The sequence below is a fragment of the Salarias fasciatus genome, chromosome 22 (assembly GCF_902148845.1).
Source record: "Salarias fasciatus chromosome 22, fSalaFa1.1, whole genome shotgun sequence".
NCBI classification, from domain to species: Eukaryota; Metazoa; Chordata; class Actinopteri; order Blenniiformes; family Blenniidae; genus Salarias; species Salarias fasciatus.
In genome coordinates this window covers 25,766,953-25,791,043 of record NC_043765.1, presented here as the reverse complement: position 1 = coordinate 25,791,043, position 24,091 = coordinate 25,766,953, and the positions used below count along the sequence as shown (strand labels likewise).

The window sequence follows — 24,091 nt, the reverse complement described above, 5'->3', positions numbered from 1 at the left end:
AACATCATACGTCTCGTCCACGGACTTGTGAATGTGGAAAAAAATGTTTCCTTTAAGCTTGAAAAACCTCATGAGAGCCTGAATTTTTTTTTTTTTTTTTACGATATTTGGGAGGTTTTTGAAATCCAGGCGTTTCCATTACCAGATTTTTATTACCATATTTAGGTTTTGAGCTTTTCTAGGAGTTATAAAAGCAGTTGCTGTTTCGAGTATCAGACCCTGAACTGCATGGAGTCCTCAGATCTGGAACGGGTTCATTCCCATCCGTAACCTATTTCAGCTGTAAGTGATGGATACGTGGATCATACTGCTGTGTTTGATTGAAAGCGTTTGTGTTTGGTGTTAATCCGAGCGGCGGCGGCGGCGGCGTGGTGACGCAGTGAGGCCTCTGTCGGGTAGCTCGCCGGCTTCTGGAGGCTCACCTGGGGATTCATTAGTCCGGAGCCGCCAGCCGCCGTCGGCCTCTGCGCCTGTTTGGAAAGCTTTTCTCCGGCTCCGTCAGTGTCGCATTCATGACCAGCTGCTGTTGGTTTGCAGATTTCCCATTTGCACGCCGTGAGCGCCGTGTCACTTTGTAAATGGCGAAAATCTGCCTTGCCTTTTTGTTTTTTTGTTTCTTTTCTTTTTTTTTTTCCTTTTGGCTCGGGTAAACAGGGGCTCGCGGCTCCGGCACTGTTCCCCCCGCCGCCGGACCCCACGGACCGGCCTTCCTCCCTGCCAAACCCCAGCAGATCTCACACCGAAGGGAAGGCGAACGGCCTCCATCACGCCATCTACAGAGAAGCCAGAGCGATAGCGGTTACTCAGGGCACGGCTGGGCGGGAGGCGTGAGATAAAAATTGGATTAAAATGCTTCTTGGATTTTTTTTTTTTTTTTTTTTTTTTTTGCTTCCGAGGAGGAGGGATGGCGTTGTCGCCGGGCGGAATGGGGCCCGCCTGACTTATACCAAGCGTTATTGATGGCGGCCGACGGAGGCTAACGGAATGTGACGCAGACGGACATAAAGATAAAAGCCCCCTCCGCTATCTGGCCGCTCCCCTCCCGCCCACCGCCTGCACTCCGGGCCGCTCTCATCCCTCCTCTCCGTGGTGTAAGTGTGATAAAAGCGGGCAGACCTATGACTCAGGTTCCCACCCCGCTTCCTGATATGAATTCTGGGAGCTGAGGCCGTCCCCTAATCTCTTAATGCATGTTCCCTCGCCCTTGGCGGGGTCACGGGAGAAATAGATGGAGCCTTATCAGCTTTTATGGATTTATGGAGAATTTCTCTGCATTGGGTGTTTTTCTTTTTCTTTTTCTTTTTTTTTTTTTTTTCTTTTTTTATCGCCGTTTGACTGGCTGGAGTCTGTGTGTCTGTGAGGTTATCAGAGATGCTGCAGTCTTCATGTCTCTTATCACATTTCTCATTACTGCTTCAATCATGTTGAGTCGCTTTATTCAGAAAGAACACGGCACTTTTTATTTTATTTTATTTTTTATTTAGCTGTGAAATTGATGCGAACCTTCAGGAGTAGCTGTTTCCTCATTTAGATGTTTAATGAGCCAATAGTTCAGCTGTCTGTCTGATATTCCCAGTGCTGGATATGCGGCGTATTTCCTCTTATTTTAGAGTCAGCATTGCACACACGCTCTTCGAAATCCCCCACAATGCAACGCTCAACAGTATCTTCGAGCCAGATTGCCTGTTTTGGCTCGTACTGGCAGCATTCTGTGATTTGATTGGATAACTGACTGACGAGCCAATCAGAAGGGGGGAGGGGGGGGGGGGGTCATGATGACCAATAAATTATAGGTAATTATGCAACAATGAACAGAGATTCAGTTTAACCACTCGTTCGCTCACCTAGTAACGCAAGAGGGACATCAGGGTAGATGGATTTTAATTTGTAAAAGTCTCATCAGTTGTTGCTCTGAGTGAAACGGTCCAGAACGTCAAGAATATTTAAGGCTGTTTGTCTTCGAGATCATTACAGGAGTTTATGTCATGGTTATAAATTTGATGGAAAAGGGGACTGATGATGTGATGGATGGGAAGATGATAAAATATCAAACTGCAGTTTTCAAATATCAGTGTTTCGTGTTTCAGACTGCTTTCCCCTCAGCTAAACACATTTATTACAACTGATTATACAGCATATTAATGGCCAAAATGATGACAACACATGCTGCCACCCATTCAATCCACTGGATTCCTGCATGAACTTGATTGACTGGTGATTAAATTCAACTGTTGAGACGATGGGAACTTAACAGCACCACATTGCCTCTGCGGGTGTCAAACATAAGGCCCGTGGGCCAAATCTGGCCTGCAAAAGGCTCCAATCTGGCCTGAAGAAAAATCCAAAATTAAAAAAAAAAAAAAAAAAAAAAAAAAAACAGACAAAACAGCACCGAGACCCGAACTGAGACATAAGTGATGCTGCCATGAAAGCTAGCTAACTAGCATTAGCCTCAAAGCTATGCTGTCAGGGTGAGTTTGTAAAAACACCCATAATGCAACAGTTATAAGTATGTGTATCAGAAAATATCATTAAAATTGTATTTATGTTGAAAAGTTTTGAGTGAATTTGTGAAAATGTGAACATTTCTGCAAACTGTGCACCACAGCATAGTGAAAATTTAAATGTAAATGTGATTATAGCTCTGTTTTGAGCCACTGTAGATGATCCGGGGCTGTCTGCAGCTCCTGAACTGAAACATGATCTGAAGCTAATCAGTCGGGTGAAACTCCCTCCAGTGTCTGCTGCCAGAATCAAGAGCTCCTTCTGGCCACTAGGTGGCTTCAACAGACCGAGGCTCCCGCAGAGGAACACTGTCCAGGCTTGAGTCTATATTTGGTTGAAGGGAAACGGAGTTGCTCGGAGATATATGAATATACAGAGACAAAAAGACGGAGGGTTATTGTGCCTGTGTTTCAGCAGCGGCCCCCCTCCACCCCCCTCCACCCGCCTCCACCCCCGTCTTTCTTCTCCCACTAGCATCCTGTCATAGGGACACTTGGAGACTTGCCCTCCGACAATGAGAGGATCCTAGCTGAAGAAAAAGCAATTTAGCTACACAGTCCCCCCCCCACCCTCCACCTCCGCCACCACCCTTGGGGAACTCGCACATCAAAGCGGCAGCAGTGGCGGCGGGCGGAGGGGCGAAGCCACAGCCTGCCCGGGCCTCCGCCTGCGAGCAGGTGAGGCGGCGGGGGAGGGAGAGAGAGAGAAATATCGGCGCCGTCCAAGAAATGCGGCGCGATCTCCGAGGACGGCAGCTGCTTGTTATCGCAGGATATTTCTGGCAGCTCGATGTCTCATCCGAGCTTTCGGGGCTGGAAAGTTGGAGCCGTCCGGCGGCCGGGGAGACTCCGTGACACGCGTTTTAAATCTCTGCATGTAGAAATACAACAGGACAACTTTTTCAAGGGATGAGTAGAAGTACGAGGACCAACCGTTTGCTACCGGTACGAGTACTCGCCGTGACGTGTGAGCCCTGAACGTCTGTGGCGTGGCGCACCTGATAGCTAGTCCGTGTTTGACCCGTAGCGTCTTTCTTTTAAAGCTAAAGGCAGTGATGAAGGAAATCAAACATCTTGTTGTACGTCTGAATGAGCGCCCTCCACTTCTGGCATTAAACCTCCATCCTTGAATGCCGAGCGGCGCCGGCGTATCACAGGCAGGACACGGAAAATTACTTGATAACACAAGCGACACTTAGCATAATTGAGTTCATTCCACTTTTGCCTTTTGCTTAAATGAATAGCTGCACTCGGAGAGGAAGGTTCTTTCTTTCGGAGCGCGTTGAAGTGCAGAGAGCTCGTCTCCTGCCTCCCGCCGCTGCTCCCGCTTCCCCCGTCTGAAATAACAGCGCCAATTACTCTCTGAGAAAGCTTCCAATCTTTGTTGAAAATGAGACCACACGTCACCTGCTAATGAAATACCTTCGCTTGAATCATCCTTTGATGCCTTGTTTTCCTTTCTGCTCTGAAACGGGAAGCAGACGGGGAATCGTTTGTGCGTAAGTGAAGCGACTCGGTGTTTTCCAGAGATGCAGAGGCAAGAAAGGAAAACGAGCATCTCTCACTCCTGGGAAGGTCGGCCAGTGTGTGTGTGTGTGTGAGTAGTGTGTGCTGATATGTGTCCTGCATGTCAGCGTGCAAGTATTACAGCCATCTCTCTGGTTTAAGCATTCCCTCGGTTGCCATTATGGCCTAATAACCGTGTCAGTATGATTAATGGCGGGAGGCAGGGCTCTGATTGCAGCTCTCCCTCAGCCCGGGCGCCTAGGCAACCGCGCTACCCACCAGCCCCGGCTGCCCGCGCACGGCTCCGGCCGCCCCGGTCGCCCCGGCCGGCCGCGGCGCGCCGGATGCGGAGGTTATGCGTGCAATTAGCAAGGCTTCGGGCCTCCTGCAGGCGGCTACATCAAAGACTGCGGAGAAGGCTAATGATGATTGGAAGATTAGAGGTCAGCGAAGAAGAACCGGCGCTCTCCTCAGGGCCGCTTTAACGAGGCCAAAATACTAAACACACACACAGCTCGGCGCCGGCGTCTTCGCCTTTCACATACAGCAAGATTTGCATTTTTTGCATTTGGCCCAACGAGCAGTGGAGCGATGGGAGAAGTTTAAAGGACCTTACCCGGTGCCGTACGGCGGGGTTCTGTCAGCGGGATTCGAACCTCTGCCTCTGTGACCTTGAGGTCAATCACTGTCCTGATTAACTTTTGAATGCATTAAGTCTGTTACGCTTTTAAGTCTTTTCTCTTTTCTTCTCTTCAAGTAAGTTTTTGTAATATTTTTCAACCGGATTCAGAATCCAGTGGAAATATATTGTTTGTGTTTTTTTGTATTACATAATATTCTGTTAAAATTCATGCAAAGCACCAGTTTAGCATTGTTGTAGATGTTCACCTGAGACTTTGGAGACATTCTGACCTGATGTCAACATTAAGAAGCTGACGTGACTCATCAGTGCCACCTGTTGGACAAACGTGTCTTTAAATCAGTCTTTCATGTTTCTATATTTTGGTCCACTCACTCGGTTAATGTCCTTTATCTCCAAAAATGTATGTAAATGCCCTTAGCTAGCTAGCCGCCTGCTTTTCTTCTTTCTTCTTGTCAGTTTCTAGCAGACTACATGTAGCGAAGGTGCAGTACTGCCCCCCACAGGTCACAAATAGAAGTTTAGATTTCAGACAGCCTGACAGGCGTCTGCCCACGGGGACAGCTTTTCACTAAACATGTGACATAATATCACCACGATTTAATAACGAACTATATCTGAAGGACACAATGTGTGTCTTTAACCTCCATGCATGGTGAGAAGCCAACAAATCGACGTTCCAAACCCAGCCATCTCTCTGCCAGGTCCCAGTCAGCGGGTGTCAGTCAGTCGTTTTGTTCTCCTTTTAGCCATTTTCAGCCCGTCGTGTTCCCAGATATTCTTAGCCCGTCGCTAACGCGTCTAAATCCTCCCGGCAGAGTTCTAATGGTCACGTGACCACCGAGAGTCCTTCCAGAGCCGAGCGGTTTCTCAGAGCGGCGGATTTGGAGGTCCTCTGCGGATCCTCTCAGCTTCTTGACATTTGCATGGGAACACAGCTTCGTATTTAACGGCGACGGCGCCAACACGCCGCGCGACCCCGGAGCAGAGCATTCCCACCCACGCATAACACAGGACACCGTGTTGTGTTTTAATAAAACGCTCCTTTGTTTGTCTGAAACATACCTGATCTGCAGGTTGTCACATTGACGCTATTAAGATTCTACCAGCGTTCCGTTTGATTTTGAGAAATGACAGTGGTGCAGTGGGATGACGACAAACCGTGCTGAAAACTGTCCAGCGCCTTAAAATTTAACAAATCGCTCACCAACCCTTCAGTGGGTTATTCACAGTCCACACGCAGGTTTCATTGGCACTCAAGACCAAGTTGCTCATTTCTGTCCTCATCTTGTGTTTCAACCTTTTTCCATTAAGATGTGAGGCAAGAACAACAACCACTGCTCCACCCATTGATGAAGCAGGCTGTAGAAATAATGTCTAAAAACATCCACAAAATGCAAACAAGAACCCTTAATGATTTCAAACATTCTTATAATTAGAAGTTTCAAAAGCTTTACCAAACCAAGATTTTTTTTTAAAAAATCGAAGACGTTTGAGAATTCGTCGATCATTCTAACTTTCAGTCGCCTCATTTTTAATGTTTGAGTCTCTCTGATGGTCAGTGAAAGTGTTTGTTTTTTTCTTGATGATTGATTAAACTTTCAAGAAGTCTAGGAAGTTTAAATAGTTGATCGTGACTTGACGGCGTCTCTTGCTCTTCCACTTGTCTCGGCTTCCACACTTCCCCTGAATTACCATTGCTAATGACAGTGGAGATTTTAAACTGGCAGCTATTAGCTTTCTTTTTATAGATTCCCCCCCTGCTTTTCGGGCATCAATTACCTTAATTCCGGATCCTCGGTCGGCTGCTCGGAGGAGCCCACGGTGGAGCATTACCGCCGGATTTGGAGAGTCGGAATCCATTGTCATCAGCAGACAGTCTCTAATGGCAGGTATTGACGGTCCTTGGAAGTTGTAATGATTTAATTAAGGCCAGAAAAGACTCGAGTTTTGAAACTTCCAAACTTGTGTGAATGCTCCAGCTAACTGTGCGGTCTTGACGTACGAAGAGGGGTCCAGTAGGTTTACGAGACAAGTAAAAAATTTTCTGGAACGAAAACGCCAAAATAAGAAAGTCGAAGGCAGACCCTCCCCTCGCATTTCCCCCACCATGCACTGCGCCGCTCCTCTCGCGGTGTGGAGGATCTCCGCTGTGCTGCCCGGACCAGACGGCCGGCAGAGCCTCTGCGAACCTCGGTCCAGAGTGAAAGTCCGGCCTCGCCTCCCGGAGATCTGAAGCGGCGCTGCCAGACTGACGGGCGCTCCGTGAGGGCGAAGGAAGCAGAGAGCGGCAGAGACACACCAAACGCTGACAAATAGCCAGAGAGGATCTCACACACATTCCCAGTAACAACCTTGAGCCTGTCAGCTCAGCCTCTCCGGCTCCATTCCAGGGCTTTAGAAATAAAGAGAAGGCAGACGTTCTGCTGTGGGTGAAAACTAACATGACATATCTATCCCATTCTGAGGTCTTACAGGTAAAGCCCATAGTTGAATCTTGTTATTTTTTTGTAGTGTAGGTCACTCAGGGCTGGCTGGCAGCTGAAAATGCTGAAATAGCGTCAGTATTCCGGGTCTGTGTGAGTCTAGCAGCCGCTGTTTAGCAGCAGAGTCTCTCCTTGACAAGGTCATTCTTTTTTATTAGGTGCAAACTTTCAGAGTTGTCTTTATCTCTTTGAGGTATATGGGTGAGGTGAGCGGTGGAGTCCACAGCAGGACGGGGAAAAGACCCGTACCTGGTCCTCTAACGTGTCCCCGTCCCCCCCCCCGGCAGGGTCCTTCATGATGGTCAACGCCTCGCAGCACTTCGGCGGCCAGCGGGCGCAGCTGCTGCTGCTGCCGCTCAGCGAGAACGACACCCACTGCATCCAGTTCAGCTACTTCCTGTACAGCCGCGACGGCCACAGCCCCGGGGACCTGCAGGTCTACATCCGCGTCAACGCCGGGTCCAAGGGCAGCGCCGTGTGGAATGTCTCCGGCTCCCAGGGGCGCCAGTGGCACCAGGTGGAGCTCGCCGTCAGCACCTTCTGGCCCAGCGAATACCAGGTGAGTCAGCCGGTACCGGTCAGGTCTGGAGAACCCTCCGGCCTGGTAGAACTCAGAGAACATCAGAACCCTCAGTCGTAGGAAAACCCGAGTCCACACGACCTTAAACCCCGTTCACGCCTCCGTCCTCAGAAGCAGAAGTGGGCATGAAGCGGCGCCGGAGATAAAGCGGCGCCGCTTCCTGGAGCCGCTTTCTCCTCACGTCAGACCGCTGTCAATCAGAAGTAATCACGCTGCCATCTGCACAGTCCTGATGAGGGAGAGCAGTGCACTTTTTAGTGGCAAAACCCTAATATAAAATATATTACAGATTAAAAAAATAAAAAAAAATATCCAGCAATTAAAACCAAAGTTAATTAAAGTTTCTTCATTAAATATTAAACTTTCCACAGTTTTCTGGGAGAGCTTTGATTGCCATTGCTGCACTTTTCTGCCATTAGAAACAGTACAGTTCATTCATGGGTTAGTTTCTGAAGATTTTTCAGTCGTAATCATCTTGTAAGGAGGAAGAAAAACTCGAGCTCAATCAGTAACGCTGCTGTTGTCGTAAGTTTCACACTCACCTTCAGAGGTTTGCGGCTGTATCAATAACATTATCTGTTCTGTATCAGTTCTATAGTTTTCTCTACACCGCCTTGCTTTGATTCTACATTCCAGAAGAGAAATAAACCGTCGCTCTGGCCTCACGACAAAGTTACCTGAACTGGAAGAAGACGTCTGTTTCATCAGCTCGCCACAGGACTCTGAGGTTTCTGGAGTCCGACCAAATACATCCCAGCAATACACAATATATTCAAGTTATTGATTAGAACTTTTACAATTAATTTGTTTGTTTAGTATTTGATGGATATTTTTCATTATATTTAAGGGTTTTGTATGAAATGGCTTTCCGGCATCCAAGAAAGAAATTAATCTACGTTTGTACACTAAAAGTAATTAGTAGTCAGTGGTTTGTGTTTATCAATGTGCCTTTTCAGCACAAATGTCAACACATCTAAAGGAAGCCAGCTGCTGTTGAGGCTTTATCTTGATGCGGGGACACGCGGCGGTTGGCATCCGCAGGAGACGTCGGAACTCCAGCAGTGTTTTCAGAGATTTATGTCGGTCTGCGGCTCAGTTTGCAGCCCGTCTTCCCGACATGAAGGCTCATGTTTGGACAGTGTAGCTGGATGCCTCGCAGATGACTGTGCTGTGTGTTTTGGCTTGACGCCGTCTGAGAATTCTTTTCTCAAGCGGATCCGGCAGATTCGGTGCCAGAGTTTGCTGGTTGCCGATCAGATCCCAGGAGAGTCCCGGGAGTCGGGACACTCTGGAGGGAAACGTTGTTATACTCTATATCTACTCGCTCACGTGCAGAAGAACTATTTACTGCAGTCTTCCATATGGCGACAGATCCAGAGCATCTTCAATAAGCTGCTTTTTTCCTCATTTACGCTGAGGCAGTGTGTTTAAAAAAAATATCGCTCTGGCAGCCTTACTAGTCTAGTTTAGTTTTATTTTATTCACAATTCAAATAACCCCCCCAGATGGGCTGAAAGCTGACATTATTCACCAAAAAATAATGTATTTGTCTAAATATGTTTTGTCTAAATCGAAGTTAAAACCGAAAATAACTAAGGTGAAATGTGATTCATGGGAGCGGCCATTTTGAATGATGTCATCGATGTCCCACAATTCTCAGTTCACCTCGGTTATCATTTTGGGAAGTTAGGGTGCATATTCATAGCCGTTATTAATTACTTTATTAATTAAAGAAAAAATAACTGTCTTTTGTTGTGGTTTGATTTGAAAAACATAGAAAACTGAACTGTTTGATTTTTAATTCAAAGTTTAAAGAAAAAAAAAAATACTTGCAAGCGGTCGTATTTGGATGAGTGGAGTTCAGATTGGACTGGAAACATTTCCTGGTTGGTAGTCCAAAGATTCTGATTTAATCAAGTTGCCTTTTAACTTTTTCAAAGAAATTTGTGCGCTGGATTCATCGACAAGAAAAAAAAAAAAAAAAGATTCAAAGGAGAAGTTTCTAAAGTTATGAATGAAAGGGAGCCGGAGGAACAATTAACTTCATCTGTATTTATATCCCACAATCAGTCCAACGTAAATATAAAAAGTTTTTAAACAACAAAAGTTGCATTGTCAATGAGAAGAGACCCCAAAATGTGATAAAAGTTTTGCATTTTCACTTGGTGAAAACATTGTGGACTAAATGAATGAAATGGACGACCGGAGCCGTGCTGGACTCTGTAATGTGATTTCTTGTATCTTCGCTCTCACGCACTCTTCCTCTGTGCTCGTTTCTCTCCGGGGTTTCAGCAGGTGGATTTAATCAGCCGGGCTTTGAAAGCATTTTTCTTTCGCTCATTGTTAAAGGATGCTGAGTCACTCTTTGTGTCAAGCACAATTTAGCAGAATGTCCATACGGGTCAATTCTGCTTGTTTGGGGGGGAAAAGAAAAAAAAAAAAAAAAATCATCTTGGTGAACGTATATTACGAGCTGCGGGAGCGGCGAAGGATGTGCTGTAAGAAAAGGAGCAAGAGAGGTCGTTACTGGAGGAGGACGGAGCTGATGGATGATTAATACGGAGGCCTTTGGTGCTGCAGACCGGCTCCTCCACTGAGGAGACATTAATAAGGTCCTAACCAAGTGTTTCTGGGCTGCGGCGCGAACCGTCCAGTTTTAATTAAACATACATCAGGATGCGCATCAGTTCGGATCCGCGATTATGTAATGGAGTTACGATTACTCAGCCGTAATGTCCAGTCATATACCCCTTTCACTGAGGCATTAGCAGGCCGCCGCACCACCATTACTCCATTAAGCAGTTCAGCGGTCGCCAACCCGCGAACCGCGGCTTCTGTCAGCCGCGGCTTCATTATCCGGCCGCGCGCAGGAATTAGCAAGTCGCCGCCACGTCATACATCAGCGTGGCTCAATAGGTGTATAATTACAATGGGCATGTGTTTGGATTGCGTCGTTATTTATTGGTCGATTTACCTGTGTGCCGCAGCGCGATCGATGGCGGCCCGCCCGGCGCCCGGCGCCGCTTTATTAACGCCGTTTGTGCAGCTTGTAAGAATCTGATGACTGGATGCAGCCCTGCCTCACCTCATTACTGCGGATAATTTATCCCCTAATGCTCCTAATGCTCCCGTTTCTCCCCCGCCGAGCCTGTCGCCCGCCGACCCGGCCGCCGCCCCCCCGCCACCGCCAAGCAGTCGGTAATGAGGAGGCGTAGGGGGACCGCCGGAGCGCGGGTTCTCCGAACAGTCAATTGACCTCAATTCGGAGCGACCCCTGGCGCAGGGATGCGGGGGCCTGGTCGGGGATGGGGGGGGGGGGGGGGGGGTTTGCTTCTATAACCTTGGCGCTACTTGGAGCCCCGTCTCAATAAATCACGAGCTCGTTAATGAGATTAGAGCGCGGCGCGGATCGATGGGGACGGGCCTCCGTTTCGCCGTCCAAACCGCCAAACTCATCCAAAGTAATGATTTTCCTCCCCTCCTGCGCGGACGTTTCAAAGTTTGCGCTCGGCGGAGGCAGCGGGGCCCTCGGAGGGAGGTCCGGGGGAGCGGCGGGGGCGGATCTGATGTGTACAATCAGACAAGTGGGCCCGGGCGGGGAGTTTGCTTAGCGCCGCGGTGTTTACCGTTCGGGCAGGCGTGCATACGCAATGTAATCCACTACCCCGGCTGATGTATGTCCAACGCTGGCTGAGCGATGAGGAGCAGCCGCTCGGCGAAGTCCCCCCCACCCCCCCTCCCCCTCCCCCCGGGCGCTCAGACACGCCACAGATTGCTTTATTTGTCCTCTAAACCGGGATGATCGGCAGCAGGTAATGAAGCAGGTAAATCTGTGCAGATGACTGAGGAGGCTTAAACTCGGGCCCGGAGGAACAAAACGCACCAGATCCTTGGGTTTTTTTTTTTTTTTTCTGCGCCCGGATGGCTTCTCTCTTCAACCGGCTCTCGCCGCCGCCGCCGCTTCTCAAAGCCGGCCCCGCGGGGCTCCACTCATCCGTCCGGCCGGCCTCATCGATAAAGATCACTGTCCGGCGGCGCCGGCCAGCAGATCGGCCCCCGCAGGCCGTCGAGCGGCGGAGCCACACGGGGGAGAGAGGACTTCAGAAGGCTTGGAGGGGAAAGCCAGTGAGTGTGTGTGTGAGTGAGTGTGTGTGAGAGCAGCTGTCGGTGGGAGTGCTGGTTGAGATTAAAATCCAGCCAGTAATCACGGAGCGTCAGCAGCCCTCAGGAAGGACAGACGGCTTCAGAGATATGCTGGGCTGTGATCAGAGGTGTTCTTGGGCCTCCGCTGATAGGAGGCTCTAAAACGCACCGCCAGCGCTCCCGTGTTCCAGATGTCCGCGGTTGATATTGTTGATATTTCCAACAGGGATCAGGAATATCAGAAATGTATTGTCTCAATAGTAAAGTGACCCATTGGGAACCGTAGAAATGGAGCGAGGAGATAATCACCGAAGAGGCGTTGGAGTGATTTAGTCGTCCACTCCCAAAAAACTCGGCGCCTCACGATAATTAATAAAGGAGAGCGGCTGGACGATACAACGGAGATATCGCGGTGATGGATTCCGACGTTAAAATGACTGCACGTTGTGTTTCCCGGAATGGAATCTGAAGATGTTCATTCATTTCTCCTAAGCAGCTCAGTTAATCTGGACGGCGTTATCAGGATCCTCGGTGGAAGCTCAGGAGACGCCGAGCGACTGTTTCCACCGCTTGAGTGATGGTCTCTGTCGACTGACGCCATCATTTGGGGGGAAAGTACCTTCAACGAAAGAGCTGCTGTTAATCAGCTCCCACCGGGTTTTATAGTGTTGTTCTTTGAAAGAGAGCAGGACTGAATGCTTCATCGCAGATGGCGTCTTCAGTCAGTTATGAGGATAAATATGTCTTAGAAGACCACTGTGGAGGCCTTTGTTTTTGAACTCTTATTGCTCTGGTTATTTTTAGGAGACTTTTAAACAAGATTCAGTTTCCAAATAGGATTTAATTGCCCCTATTCAGTTTTAATGGGCTTTGGTGACCGTGAGATGGCGAAACAGAAATGAACACGACCGACAGATTTAAGCTCATCGGGACGATGACGATGAAAAACCTGCAGATTTAGGGCCCGTTTACACGACAGCGTTTTCAAGTGAAACTGCAAAGCCGTGGTTGTGTTTTGAGTCTCCAACAATGACAATGAAAAGATAACTTTAGAAAACAGTTCTCGAAGCAGAACTTTACAAAAGTGCTCTGACACACACGTTTTCTGAAATAGAAACTCCAACCTTGGTTTCGTGTTATTCTTCCTGACCCTTTGGATGTTTATACATCCTCTTTCCAGATCCTGCTGACCTAAACTGATCACTTTATAGACACAAAGTTTTGAATCACATTTGAAATGGAAGCTCTTTTCAGATTACAAAGACTGGTCCCAGTGCATTATGGGTGATTTCCCTTTCTCTATTCTCTCTCTAATTTCTTCGCTGATCTGTTCTTATTCTGTGACTTAACGTGGCGTCCCCTCCCCGCCGACGCAGCACCCAGTGACGAGAAGCTTCCGGACTGGCCCAGTCGACCAGAAAACACCAACGATCTGCATACGAGTCGCCGATAGATCACGTTGTTTTCTGCTAAATTTCACACGTTTCTCTCTGCTTTACTGCCTGAGATGCTGGAGCGGCACCGCTGGAGGACACTTCCTTTTTGTTTTTTAAAGCGAGTCGGCGGCGGCGTCACAGAAAGCAGATAAACCGGCGCCGGCTGACAGCGCGATTCCATCAAGGCGTGTCATCGGACCGGGGTCGCGACCCCCCCGTCTAAGCTGCGGTGGACGCGGGCGTGACACTCATTGACTCGGCTGAACAGATTTCCAGTCGGAGATTGGACCGGAGGCTGTCGGCGTTTAAAGGACAGGGGAGGAATGCGTTCAGATGGCTTCACTCATTGGCTGTCAGCTCGGTCGCAGAAGGCTGAACGATGGACTCCTTCGGAGAAACACACTCCTCCATTTACTTTTTGGCTTCTTCTTTTCCGTCTCCTCTCAGCTCTCACTTCTTTTTTCTCACTTGTGTGTCCAGACTTGCCAAGCTTCAAATGGTTATCACAGAGATTTAGATAAAATACTTTTTTTTTTTTTTTTTTTTACTGTGATTACCACTGTAATGATATATTAAACAGCTTTGCTGAGATCAGAAGATTAGAACAGACTTTATGATTTGATTGTTTTCTACAGTAACTGGGTGGATGTATTTACTTCCCGTAATTACTTCTGTCTTATAGCAGTTATTTGTCGTGGCGGAGTCCACTGCTGGATTTCTCGCTTAAAGCTCCGGGATTAGTCGCTGGCAGTGCAGCAGTCTCACTGCTCATCCCATTATAATAAAGCTGCATTAAGTGACTTCTGATCTGAAGCTTCACTGGGAAGGATTTCACCGAGGTTCGCGGCACCGGCCATCACGTTCTAAAACCAGTCCGTTGTTTCTGTTTGGTAGGGAGCGTGGAGGCGGTTTGAGGGAATAAAGGGTGGGACAGACAGACTGACAGAGGACTGAAGGACGTACGTGGTTGGAGGTCATAACGTTATGGCTGATTGTTGTACATTTTTAACTTGGTTCATGTCATTCTATATTTATATCTGTTCTTATTTACCACACTGCAGAGAGCAACCAGCAGGAAAAAATTCCCGTCATATATTTACATTTTGGTGGCTGCCACAAAGCCGATGGGGATCGATGCTGGCAGCCCTGAAGGAATCAATTAACAGGGCGTCGCTGCAGTTTTCGCTCAACACATTCCTCCGACAAACGGACTTAAGTGGGTAAATTGATTAGAGGCCCGGCGAAGATGGATGACGGCCCGGTATCAGTGGAGAGCCGTACCGTCAGGCGGACATAAACAGCTTCTGCAGCGCTGTAATGAAAAGTAGACGCTAAAAACATTAATTACTGTGCAGAGCGTGTGTTTTTTTTCTTCTTCATGTTTTCGTTGCAGGGTTTCCACCGGTGAGTTTTATGCGTGCACTTTATGCGAGGCCTCCTGAAATGCGGTATGGATTCTGTTAGTTGACACTATCAATTCTCCGTCGTTGAATTTTATGAGGCAAACACGGAGCCACGGGAGGCGCATATTAAAATCCAGGCAAGCTGCTGCTGCTTGTTTTGTTTTTTGTTTTTTTCAGATGTGGCTGCCCAGCTGTATCTGAACAGGCTGCATCGCCGGAGCTTTGTGATTTCTTCTTTCATTGTCTTTGTTTGTTGACGATGACGTGTTATTCTTTACTGGGCAGTTGTGAGCAGGAAGCCAGATTTATTTATTCATATCAGATTAAAGCCCCCCCCCCATTTTTCATTGCCTGCCACAAAAACCGTCTGAGAAGGGTTCAAGGATTGCATCACCTCGGACTGGATATTCTCAATCGGACAATCCGTCTCCGCCGCTGTTTGCAGAAATAGATTTTTGTTTCAGTCCGGCTGGTGGGAGTTTTGGCGAAAGGGTGAAACTTTGCTAATAAAATATTGAAGATGCTATCAGGCCTCACGGTATCAGTGTGGCTCATGCCTCCCCCAGTCCGCCTTCCATCTCCTGCCCCGCTCGCTGTGGCTCCACTGTCTCTCCGGCACGTTCCTTCTGCCCATGCATTTTTTATGTCTCCCTCTAAAAGCTCGTGCATCTTATTTGCCACCTTAATGCAACGGCGTTTAAAGCTGAATGCGGGGAATCAGGTAAATGTATGAATCCGTCACATGGAAGTGAAACACAGCAGGGCTGCTCTCCTGTACTCCTTATTCAGCCATGCGTCTTGTCCATCCATCCGTCCATCCATCCGTCTACCAACCATCATCCATCCATCCGTCAATCTACCTATCCATCCATCCACAATCATCATCCATCCATCCATCCATCCATCCATCATCTATTCATCTATTATCCCCTCCATCTACCCATCCATCCATTCATCCATCTACCATCCATTCACCATCTGCCTATCTATCCATTCACAATCCATTGTCCATCTATCTGTTCATCCATCCATCCATCCATTCGTCCGTCCATCTGTCCGTCCATCCATCCATCCATCCATCATCCATCCATCCATCCATCCATCCATCCATCCATCCATCTGTCCATCCATCCATCAGCCATTCAGCCATCCATCCATCCAACCATCTATCTACCCACCCATCCAGCATCCATCCATCTATTAATCTATTATCCCATCCATTTATTCATCCACCCAATCATTCATCCATCCATCCACCAATCCACCATCTACCTTTCCATCCATTCACGATCCATTGTCAATCCATCCATCTGCCCATCCATCCATCCATGCATCCATGCATCTATTCGTTGGTCTGTTCATCCGTCCATCCATCCATTATCCCACCATTCCATCCATTCATCCATCATCTATCCATCTTTTATCTCATTATCCGCCCATCCATCCATCCATCAATCTACCCACCCATCCATCTATCCATCCATCCATCCATCTATCCATCCATCCATCCATCCATCCATCCATCAATCTACCCACCCATCCATCTGTCCATCCATCCATCCATCTATCCATCCATCCATCCATCCATCCATCCATCCAGAAAAGTAAAATAAATCTAAGTTTTTTAAAGTTGCCATTCAGGTCTCACACACACACACACACACACACACACACACACACACACACACACACACACACACACACACACACACACACAAAACGATTGCGGCGTCTGAACTTGCAGTGACTTTGCCCAAGGACAGTTCAATATATCGACAGGGTGATATGAGGGATCGAACCACCAACCTTGGGACTGTGAGATGACCTGCTCTAACAGCCGAGACACATCCACCTCTAGACTCGACCAAGCTGAAGTGTCTTTGGAGGCGAATCGCGTTGAACCGCGCTCCGCTCTCCCGCCGCGGTGGAGAGAACGGCGCCCCCCCCCCCCCCCCCCCCCCAGGTGTCGGTTTGGCGGTGGTGCCCATTAGCATGGCGGCGATCGGCCGGACTCCGGAGTCATTCCTCAGCGTCTGACAGAGTCACACTCAGACGCACTTTTCCGCGGGCGAGGGCCGAAGCGGAGGAGCTTAACGCCGGCTGGACGCACCGGGCCCGGTGAATCGATGGCGGTGGGCGCGCTGACGCGTGACGAATTGAAGAGCTAATCGGTCAGACGTCTCTAATGGCCCCGGCGTAGGAATGAAAAATAAAAATATATTAGTGAGAAGAAAGCTGCGGTCTGTATCCATCTGCCGGGGCCTTTTGTGCTATTGATTGTCCCGAGGCACTTAAAGGCTGATGTATTGTCAACATTGCAATCTATCGGTCGTCTCGAGTGCAAAGTCAGAGTCTTGACTTCCAGCGGGCCTCGGGATAGATAACCAGCGGTGGGTAAAATCCTACCACACACACACACACACACACACACACACACACACACACAGAGGCCTGAAGCAGCTTACAGTAGCAACTTTCATCTCACCGGCCGTTAATACACTCAACCCTAAAGCTGGGAGATTGCAGCTGGAGAAGTGAGGAGTGTGTGTTCGCCGAGGAACCAATCCGGGCTCCGCCGACTGTAATCACTCCCTGGCAAACCCACGGTGACTCTGCTGCATGCTGGGTGTCGTCTCCCCCCCTCCCCCCCCCCCCCCCCCCCCCCCCCCACTCTACATGGGCTCCGCTCATTTAGATGACTGAGTGAATATTAGGTTTTTTGTTTAAGGACTCCTGCAGATGCCGTATGGATTTAATGAAGGGCGGGGGAGGGGAGGGGGGGTTTATTCACGTGTTGTACGCCGTGGAGATTGATCAGGTAGACTCTCTCACTCAGGTGAAGCCCAGCAAGCCCCACAGCTGCGAATATTCGGCTGATGCGATAACTCCGTATGCTATTTGATGTTTCTTTGAGTCCATATGAATTTGCACTCTGGGTGAATTCCTCTGTATGTATTAGATTTTCTGGCCGGTCGTTATCGGAGTCTATAATTACTGCGCTCACTCGTCCGTGGAAAGACAGCAGAGGTCACCTGGAGGTAAAGCGCAGTCCTGCAAATTACATGATTAAAATTGACTGAAGTCGCCAGTTTCTCAAGTCCAGTATGTGCCGGAGGAGTGTATCGTGCATCTCGTGGACGGAAGCAGAGTTTGGCTTGACTTCCCGTCGAGCCTCCTCTTTATATTCCAGCTTACGCAGGAGGTTTCCAAATGAGTCATTTCAGCGGAGCGGCTCATATCACACGTCAGTAATCGATATTAATGACTGGATTCGGCGGCTCTGGATTCTTCGGCATGGCCGGTTCCAGCAGGTGTGAACGACCGGCGGCTCCTCCGCTTCCCGCGGCGTTCACAGCCTCGTATGTAAATCCATGTTTCCGTCGGGTCTTCCACTCGTTTGCACAGCGGAGCGTCTTTCAGAGGGACTCTAATCGCGCAGTTCAAGGTGACAGATGTGACATTTAAATCCAAGAATGGTTCGTTGCTGCTGGAACATGTCACGTCTCTCAGTCCGCACCTCTTTACGGGGAAAGTAACTACACATATACATGGACACGTCCAGCTTTTTCTCTTCTTTAAACTAACCATAAAAACACATGTATAAAAGCCTTTTCAAAGACATTCAAATCACGTGTTTGTCACAAGGTGATTGTAAAAAATGTTTTTGTGTGAATCTCAGAGTAACAGTCTTGCAACAGGATTTGACTGTACTTATAATCAAATTCAGAAATGTGTTTTGTTCCCGGGGGAAAATTAGCATTAATAGAGCAGGCGGTGCAATAATGAGTAGAAATAGAGAAATTAAAGATAATTAACCTTCATATATGAGACAAATGAAACAAAGCTGGTGCCACATTGATGACGTGACTTTGCTTTTGCATTGTCGTCTCAGAAAAGTTCTACATTTGCATGGCAGCACAGAAATACAGAAATGCTCTGAACGATGTAGCAGAGATCACCCGCTGGTCTGTTCACGTCTTGAGGACGATGCAGCTCAGCGTGATCACCGTGACCTCTGACCCTTCCACCCAGGTACCGTCCATCTGACCTTTCACTGCAGAATAATGACTCTCCAGAGCTCCTGCTTTTGGAGTCTGATGGGCTTATAATAAATCCTGACATTTTCCCAGTTTAGCGTTTCAATGAAGAGCTGAAAAGGTTCAGAGGATAATTAATTCTATTGTGACTGTTGATTAAATGCATCTGTGTGGAAAATACCAGCCGGCACAACAGAAACATGCCGGGACAAAACTTTACAATTAAAGTTTCTCTTTAAACAGTGGAGATATTTAGAAGGGAGGGGGAAATCGTGCGTTTCTATTCTGAACAGACTTCTGGGAGTCCGTATCCCTCTAATTTCCCCCTCTGCCAGTCAAGGCGCCGCTCCGCGGCTAATGGCGTGCAGTCATTTCATTTACCCCTTGTCTTCGCAGGTCATCTTCGAGGCGACCGTTTCCGAGGAGCGGCAGGGCTACATCGCCTTGGACGACATCGTGCTGCTCAATTACCCCTGCTGTAAGTACCCTCGGCTGGACGTGTTTCACCGGCAGCCCCACCTGCTGACCTTTAGCGAGCGGCGGGAAAGTGTCTGGCTGCACACTGGGAGCCGGGAACCGGCGGCTTCCCGGAGGCGATGGCGGACCGGGCGGTGGAGCCGCAGCACGTACCTGTGCGTTGGAAAAGCCGAAGTAACGCAGCGGGAGGCGTCTTTCTTTTTCTTTTGTGTCCTGGCAGAACGCCTGACCTTTCCTTCTAATCGCCGCGCTCCCAGCCGGGCGCTCTTAAAGCTAATGTGATGTTACAGGCGGGGAAAGGACAGCTCGTGGTCGCACTTTGATCCTCTCCAGGACCTTTTTTTTCCCCCCTCTTTGACATCACAGGGATATTTGGGATAGTATTGTGTGTGTGTGTGTGTGTGTGTGTGTGTGCTACGAGACACGGTGTTCTTTTCGGTTCAGCTCGCCGTGGCGCCTCCCCCCGGCGTTCGGGCACGCCGGCTCAGTGGAGATGCGGGTCCCATGGTGACGGGGCCCTTTTCTTTCCCAGCGGTGCCGTTAGCGAGATGATTAGCTCGACTGGGCGCCGCAGACAAAAGATAAATGTGATCCGATCGGCTTGCCAGGAAGTAGAGGTCAACACGGAAAAAAGAAATAATAAAAAAAAAAAAAAAAAAAAAAAAAACGCCACTGACTCAGGACGACTTTCAAGCCCGAGGCCGTGGAACCGAAATGACAGAAACTTCAATTCAACCAACACAAGAGGGATCAAAAGACGATAGTGCAATTAGACCTTTTGGGTTTATGCCAGTCGTTTTGATTTTTGAAAAGTGAAGCAGTTCACCTCCATGACACTAGGGGGAGCAGAGACGTTGGTTCAAACCGCTTGAAACTCATTGGTAGCATTTATTTTCTGATAATAATAATCAATGTAGCGTGTAGATTTGCAATAACCTAGAGAGTTTTAGCTTTGGGTGCACTGAAGCAGACTGTAGCCTCCAGCTACAGGCTAGCTTCCTGCACGCCGTCGTCCACATCGGTCGCTGAAACTCAGGCGCAACAGGTAAAACTTGGCTCTTTTTAGATCAATATAAAGGTGAACAGGTGATTAGGTAAGACCTCTCTGAAGAGTTACGATGAATAAAGTGGCTAAAATGGTTATAATCATTAAAATAGTTCACCATTACAAAAATTTTGAAAATAAAAAACAGCCAAAATCATTTGAAAAAAATATTTGAAATTACTCAAAGTTAAATATAGAATTTAAGTAGTAGCCAGAAAACCTCCAGAAACAACAATAAAATATCTTAAATGTCACTAAACAATGTTTTTTAGTCTATATAGTGCAAAATAATTGCCTTGTTTTCCAAGTATCAAATCAAGAGAAGGAAAAGCATGACTGTATTGTAAGAGATAGGAGTTAATCAAAGATGTATCATCTGGCAGGTTTGACACTGCTGGGCGGACATAAGTATAATTCACTATTTTCCATGTGGCAAACAAATAATGGCAAAACTGCACCGCTTTTAGTTTCTGAAAACTGGAAAGTTTCTTCATTTAACTTGAAATAAACTTTAACTTTAACACATAATTAGAATTGACAGATAAGTTATGTAATTATAATTATAATTTTGTATCTCTCCTAGCCCAAAATAAATTACAGTTATGCTGATAATGAAAGGGCAGTAAAGTTACACTTCAGTTATTATTGAATAATCTGTGCTTTGTGAGATAAAACAGAACTTGGCTCAGTGTAGGGTCATATTTATCAGAAGGGATTTATTTTTGTGTAGAAATCTCAAAGTGGGAAATAATTAAATGAGTATATGTTTTAATATAATATAATTCAGTTTCTTTGCAGCTAAGTGAATATTATTAGGAGCAATGTTTCTTTGTTGATGATGTTGTGCTTTCAAGAAAAAGTTTATTGATGACTGTTAACTGTATTTAAATTTGTTTTTGTTTTGTTTAATGTACAAACCAGATCATTTGTGCTGCGTTAGCATTAGCACAGTGTATATTTTTAGCATTCCTTTTCAGTTTACCTCACCCACAGTTTCCATCAACTGTTTCAATCCAAGATACCAACAACGGTCCGCTTGTTTAGAAATGCTGTATTTTTAGTATTTAATATTTAGTGTTGGAATCCGCCCTGGTCTTCAGCGGGGAAATGAAATCATTTTTTTTTTCTTCTTCTTTTTGGCTGCTTAAATGGAGGAGAATGTTAATGAATGGTAATGTCGGGTATTTATGAGCTCATGAAATTCAGATATCCCTTTCTGGTGCTGCTGAAAAAATCAGGCGGGCCACGTATTATAAATCATTGAATCCTCTCTGGGACGCTGGAACTAAAATAACCTTTCATGAAATATCAGCGTCCAGATCCTCCAACGTCGCTGTTTTTTTTTTTTTCTAAAACAAGAGCCTATTTCAGACTCGGCGTTTAGCGTTTGCCCTCCGTCACCCACCGCTGTGTGAAGACGTTCCACGGATTCACGCTAAGATGAAGGTTTAATTTGGATAAAAAGTCAATGTGACTTTCTCAACACGGCGGATCTGTGTGAGCGCGTCAAAGAAAGGAGAGAGGTTTCAGAGAGCTCCGTTCAGCGTAGACGGCCTGGTTTTTTAAAATTATACTGCTGAAATGTACTGAAATGTACTGGTTTAAAACACCTAAATCTGAAAATGTAAAGCTACATTCACACCGAACGCGATTTTGCGTCAAAAGCGCGTCAACGCGAGAAGCTGAACGTGTGTCAATTCTGAGGTCCGACGCTGAACAACGCGGGGCCAAAAGCCGCCTCCCCACCAGACGCGACGCGTCGTGTATGGTGGGGAGGCGGGGCTCCCTGTAAAATGAAGAAGTTTTGTCCCAGAGCTCTGGGCGAGCGTAAACGGCCATTAGGCTGGTCCATGCTTCACATGTACGCGTTTCCGCGTCCGCTTTGGAAGGTCCGCGCACCACCGATGCGGACGCGCTTTCTCCCATGCTACATTTTGAGCTCAGCTGTGCGCGTCTCATGCAGGCGCGGTGATCCACGCAGCCTCGAGAAGCTTTTCCGGCTCTACAGACTGTTTATCTGCTCCTTTATGACGGATTATTTAGAGAAAATTAAGCACATACATTGTCAGTACATTATCTTTAAGTATTAAAGTTAATTTAGCCTTTTTTTTCTGTTTCTGAATCGCGGGGGCGGCGCCGGAGCGATTAGTTACTTTTTCACTTCTGTCTGCAGACCTTCTCCTCCCTCCAGACAGTCTCTCTCTCTCTTTCCACGAGTTTTTCACTCTTTCGGTGTCTTCAAGTGGAGCCATCAGGCTGGAGCTCCGTCTACTTTCACTTCTACCGTCATGTTTTGTTTGCTATGGCGCTCTGGCGCAGGCGCACACTTCCGCGACCTGCGCGCAATGCGCAACGCGGTCTCAAATTGTGGCTGCTGCGCGGACGTCCGCGGATCGGTCCGCGCGGACCCTAGCGGACCCTATTCATGACGATTTTTACGTCACGCGGACCAACGCACAACGCGCACCCACGCGGACATGTGAAGCATGGACGGGCCTTAACACGCTCCTCCATGGTCGTAGTGCTTCTCTTCGGACCGGTTCCAGCTCCCTGGCCGACGTCACCATGGACACGCTCTATGATTGGTTTGCCGCAAAATCGCGACGCGCCAAAGTTCAGATTTCCCAAATTCAGCGTCGGACGCAAAATCGCGACGCGTAGCGCCAACGCCCCGACACGCCGCACGACGCGCCGCGTCCGACGCGTTGCGTCTCATCGCAGCTGGAACGCGCGTTCCCATTTGTTTTCACTTGTCTTTGACGCAAAATCGCAGACAGCACTTGGCGGTGTGAACGTAGCTTAAGGCAAAAAACCAGCCCCATTGGACATTTCACTGTTTTTCACAACAGGATGTTTCATTTCAATTGGCTTTATGTTGAGATTATGGTCATTTTCAGTGGTAACCGAGTAAAGAAAAACTTCAAATTTAGAAAGTTCCCATCGCAGTATTTTACCAGACACCTCTGACTTAAAGGGTCACAACAAGAAAGGAAGATGTGAAACGGCCAGAATAGCTAAAGGGCCTTGACCTGCTCAGACAGGTAAAAATTCAACAGCCGTAAAAATAATAACAATGGCTGAGTTAGCTAAACTGGCTAAAACAGCTGAAAACCTTCTAGAAATAGCTAAAACAACAAAAGTAGGTAGAACTGAGGCTAAAGTTAGATTTCTGTCCCGGGTTTAAGTTAGAGTTAAATGGAAAATAACCGAGGTGAAATGCCACTAATGTGAAATTCATATGGGCGGCCATTATGGATGATGTCATGAATCTCCCATGATTCTCGTTTCACCTCGGTTATTATTTTTTGACGCTAGGGTTAAGATTCATTTATTTAATTTAAAATTCACATTTCACTTCTCAATGCAAAAAAAATCATAAAGGTACTTAATTAAAGTCATACTGGAATCAGTGGCAGGTTTTGGGTTGAGGTGATTTTTTTAACTGATGAAGACGGGAGAGTCCAGTGGAGAGCAGGTTTAAGTCCTGATGAGCGGAGGTTCACATCCAGGCTTGGGTTGGAGGTTGGCCTGAGAGTGCGGTTCAGTCGGGGAGGTGTCGGGTTCTTCATTAGGCCGTTCCTGTTCAGTATGCGGCTGGAGCCTGGGGGCAGACGCCGGGACTCGGACCCTCACCGTCGCTCACATTAAAGGCGAGGGGTGTATCATCAACACATGACTCATTAAGCACATAGCGCAAACATAAACGTTGACTCAAGCTCAAATAATAAAAAATAAAATAAAGAAAAATCAAGGCTGGATTTGCTGGTGTTGGCGGACGAGCGCTCAGCCTCACCGGCCTTTCGAAAACACACTCGCCCACACAGACATGTAAGT

General features: G+C 47.6%; 1 protein-coding gene across 1 annotated transcript in view; it reads left to right on the top strand.

Annotated features, from left to right (window-relative positions):
* LOC115409260 (receptor-type tyrosine-protein phosphatase U-like) overlaps nucleotides 1–24,091 on the top strand; it is a 227,756-nt gene that overhangs the window by 105,896 nt on the left and 97,769 nt on the right. The window contains 2 exon segments of the mRNA XM_030120350.1: nucleotides 7,424–7,695; nucleotides 19,132–19,213. Of these exon segments, the coding sequence (XP_029976210.1) occupies nucleotides 7,424–7,695; nucleotides 19,132–19,213 (354 nt within the window).